The sequence below is a fragment of the Gossypium hirsutum genome, chromosome D09 (assembly GCF_007990345.1).
Source record: "Gossypium hirsutum isolate 1008001.06 chromosome D09, Gossypium_hirsutum_v2.1, whole genome shotgun sequence".
Taxonomy (NCBI): Eukaryota; Viridiplantae; Streptophyta; class Magnoliopsida; order Malvales; family Malvaceae; genus Gossypium; species Gossypium hirsutum.
Window position 1 is genome coordinate 290,407 of NC_053445.1, and position 4,323 is coordinate 294,729.

The 4,323-nt window shown below is 31.3% G+C and overlaps 1 protein-coding gene across 1 annotated transcript; it reads right to left on the reverse strand.

The window, feature by feature from the left end:
• Positions 1–1,146: 1,146 nt before the first annotated feature.
• LOC107911286 (CASP-like protein 1F3) lies at positions 1,147–2,308 on the reverse strand. The gene is made up of 3 exons (XM_016839155.2): positions 1,825–2,308; positions 1,610–1,733; positions 1,147–1,545 (listed from the first exon to the last, which is right to left on the reverse strand). The coding sequence occupies exons 1-3, from the start codon at positions 2,058–2,060 to the stop codon at positions 1,318–1,320; spliced, it is 588 nt and encodes a 195-aa protein (XP_016694644.1). The 5' UTR covers positions 2,061–2,308; the 3' UTR covers positions 1,147–1,317.
• Positions 2,309–4,323: the final 2,015 nt, after the last annotated feature.

Genomic DNA, 4,323 nt, shown 5'->3' on the forward strand with positions numbered 1-4,323 from the left:
ATTGAATAATTATGTTTGTTGTTAAATATATGGCTATTCATTTGGGGTGTTATGTCCTTATGAAGAGACATGAGACCTCCTATAAATAGGAGAGGAATTCCATTTGTTGGATACACCTAGAAACACAGAAAAAAGTTTCTTTTTTTATGTCCCACCATATTTTATATTCTTAGATTATTCTATACTATAGAAATTCTATATAGAAATTGATATCCTTGTTATGCTCCGCTCAGTGGAGTGTTTCTGTCAGTTCCAAACGTAAACAGTCATTAGACTTCATTGTATCCTCGAGGCTTTTTTTTCCAGTAACTCTTTTGCACACTATATATAAGTGGGAGCGAATAGAACCTTAAACAAAGTGACATTGCTACACACCTTGAAACATTCATTAATTTCTCATAAATTTATTTTTATCCCCACGCACCAACAATATTGAAATTATAGTTTCTAAAATTTTGCATATTATATTAGTGAAACAACATGCTAACTCTATTAGATCTCTTAACCACCAGGTTTATGGGTAAAGCAATGCTAATTGATTATCAATACGTAACACTTTTATCCAAAAGGCAAGCTTGTATTTGTATAAGAATGACAACTAGGTTTGGAGGCTACATGTAATCACAAAAAGACTGTAAACACTTTATTCTGTCTATAACCTCTTTACATGAGTGTTGTCAGAGTCAAGCCCTTGAGCTCCTAGAAGCGACCACATTTCCACTCACATAGGTAGATCCCATCGAGAGTGTTCCCATAATTATAACACTTTAACACATTTATGTTATGAGTCTATTAAGAGTATAATACTCATCACTCCCTTTATCATTACAGGTACCTAGCAATTTTCATCCTGGGATGATATTATTATTTTCGTAGTGCTAGTACTCACATACTGATGATGTGCTTTGTCTCATTGAACTTAAGACTTGAAGTTATACCAAGCGTTAAGTTGAGTTTCCATCATAGGTGACTCAAATATTATGGATTTGTATCTCATCCTAAATTTTTAACTTTCCAACATAACTATGTTAATTATCTATACTACATGTTGAAACTTTACATTTATTTGTATCTTGAAAATTTATAATATTTGAGGTTTATTTATCAGTAACTTTTTTGCACACCATATATAAGTGGTGACGAATATAACCTTAAAAAAGTGACATTCTCACACGCCTTAAATCATTCATTAATTTCTTAAAAGTTTAATTTTATTCTCACGCACCAACATATATTATAATAATACATAAAATCCCTACAAACACTAATCTTGAAGGACGCAACCAACCAAGCAACCACTTGTGACTTGCTTGCCTTTCACGGTGATTCATACTGATACATGACTTTGTTGCCGGACATAACAGAAAGAGCAAAGTAGGAACAAAAGGCCAAGTAAGATAACACCATGGATATCGTCATTTGATTACAAAACTTCCTCACATGGTTACACACAGCTATCCACCCCATTTTTTCTTCTCCATATCTCCCGATATATCCCACCGCCGTCGCCGCCGAGCATCCTGATGTCGCCAGCCCCATAATCACCTGCAATCAATGCAGTCAGTGTTAAAATCTGATACACCATCTTCAAAACCAACAATTTGCTTACCATGTCATGAAGAAAAAGATAGAAGCAATACTTCGTATCTGATCCTGAGCGGCTCAAACGGTAAACAAAGAGCACCGAAAGTACAGAGAAGGCGCATACAATAGCGTCTGTCACAAGTAAAAACCTGTAACAGTGCCCACAAGGAAAATGGAGATTTAATAAAATAAATGAATGGATGGATGGATGAAACCCAAAAATAGTGAGTGTTTGTTTACCTCATAGCAGATGAGTCGCTATAGTGAGCTTTAATAGTGAAGCCGAGTAGAGGGAAGGATTGGGAGCTTGTGGTCATAACACAGATGGCAGCCAATGTGAAAGCAGCAGCGAAAACCCTGAGCATTATTTGAGCCTTAAAGGAGCTTGTTTTTGAGGATTTTGAGACCGTAGAAGGCAGAGATTTGGGTTGAAGCATAAATGGAGATTTATCTCTGCCAACCTCAGGTGATGCCATTACGGGCCCCTGCTTTGTCAAAAATGGGTAGCAAACAGCTGACAGCAAGAAATAAGAGAAGAACAGGGAAGGAGAATGAGATGGGCTAAATTAATTACTAATACACTGAGAAAGAGAGTTAGATGGGTTTTTATGATATCGGAATAATTCCCAATTGCCACAGAATATTATATATGTTATTACAAATTTGGCTTTATCGAAAATGAAAGCCAACCCTTCCTTGTCTTTAATAAGTAATTTATGTGTTCATGGAGTAAAAATATATCTAATATATAAAAGAATTCTAAAAATAAATATTTTTTTTCTTCTATCGATCATTGAATATTAGATTAAAGAGTAAACAGATTCTTTTATTAAAATTTTTATTCATTTTTATTGTTAATTGACGTGGTTGATGGAGAAACTGGATAATGATATTTGATGTGCCATATGAAGAGACTAATTCAAGCAAAATGAATGAAAATTTTAACAGAATAAATGAGTGAATTTTTAATAAATAGTGAAATGGATGGAAATTTTTACGTAGAAGGACTAATTCAAGCGACCATACAATAATATGTAATCATTTAATAGTAGAAATTGATAAAATTTTTAACAAAATGTTTAACTTATTCTTTGATTTAATATACAAAAACTAATTTATCTATTTTCTAAATAAAAAAAGACAAAATACAATTCAACTCTTAATATAGGAGTCTCCATAATACTTTTTAAAAAATATATATATTAAGTTCAATAAAATTAGAGCAAAGTACAAAAATGGTCACTAAATCATTGATTTTGTTCTATTTTAATCACTCAACTATTAATTTTTCTGATTTAGTCACTAAATTTTTTAAAATTAAATATTTTGATCACTCTTCTATTAGTTTGGTGTAGAGTGTAATTTGTGCTGTTGTCGGACAAAAAAAGTAAACGAGAAAAAGGAATAGGACCAACAACCTGCCGAAAAAGCAATCAAAATGTAACTTGATTCCTTCCTGTGCCAACAACGCATTTGATTTGACTTTGGAGATTTAGATAAATGATTGCAAAATATTAATATCGATATTAATATTTATTTCTAGTTTTTAGGTTTTTTTTTGTTTTTGATAAATTATTTTTAACTTTAAAAAATTACAAAATAGTCATTGGTCTATTCGAAAAACTTATTGAATTATTTAGAAATTTTTATTTAAGATTATTTTTTTTTAAGTTCAACAATGAGCTCCAACTAATGATTTAAAGATCGATATGGTAGATCAATATCCATTGATGAGTAGAATAACATATTTTAAATCTAAGTTGATCTGACGGTCAGTGCTAGAGATCAGAGAAGAAAGTTGTTTAGATTTTGGTTTGTAGATTAGTGACATTGGCGCTCAAAACTATTTCATGAAAAACCAAACTATAGAAGAGAATGGGACTAAGAGCGTTTGATTAGTGAAGGCAGTATAAACAAAGAAGGTCATATAATAACGATTTTAACAACACAATGACTTAAATAAAAACTTCAAAATAATTCAGTGATTATTTTGTAACTTTTTAAAATTAAGTGTCCAAAACATAAATTTACTAATAGTTCAATTACTAGGGTTGTAGTTTACCCTCTCCTTCTAAAGTAGATATCATATCTCATTGTTGTGATAATAAAACGTTACATATAATCCAAAAAAATAATTAATAAAATAAAATCCATCCATAGACAAGTAAAAAAAATGGATTTTAAAATAAACAAGTATGATTCTCATGTTGCACATCGGGTTAATATTTGTTTCTGTTAAATTATGGGCAAAATACAAATAAAAGCCCTTTATTTTACAAAATTATTGAAATGGGCCAGGTAAAAAATTAATTACTGGAATGGCCTTATTTCCCTAAAAACGCGTCCATGTCAGTGCGTTGTCAAGTGACGAGGCAGGAAAACGCTTCCTCAAGGGAGCGCTTTATCCACGTGGACAGAAAGCGTGCCCTCAAGGACGCATTTTGCCCCTGTCTCCTACTATGGTCAGGGTTTTGGGTTTTTGGTTTAGAGTTTAGGGTTAAGATTTTGGGGTTTTTAGGTTTAAGGTTTTAAAGAAAAAATTAAATAAATAAGGAATTAGGGATTAGGGTTTATTAATTAAATTAATTATAAATTTTTCAAAATTGAATTAGGTTTCGTGTTTATGGTTTTTAAAGAAAAAATCAATTAAATTAAGGTTTAGGGTTACTTGAGTAAATTAATTAAATTTTTTTAAAAGATCAGATTAGGATTTAGTGTTAATTTAAAAAAGCTCCCACG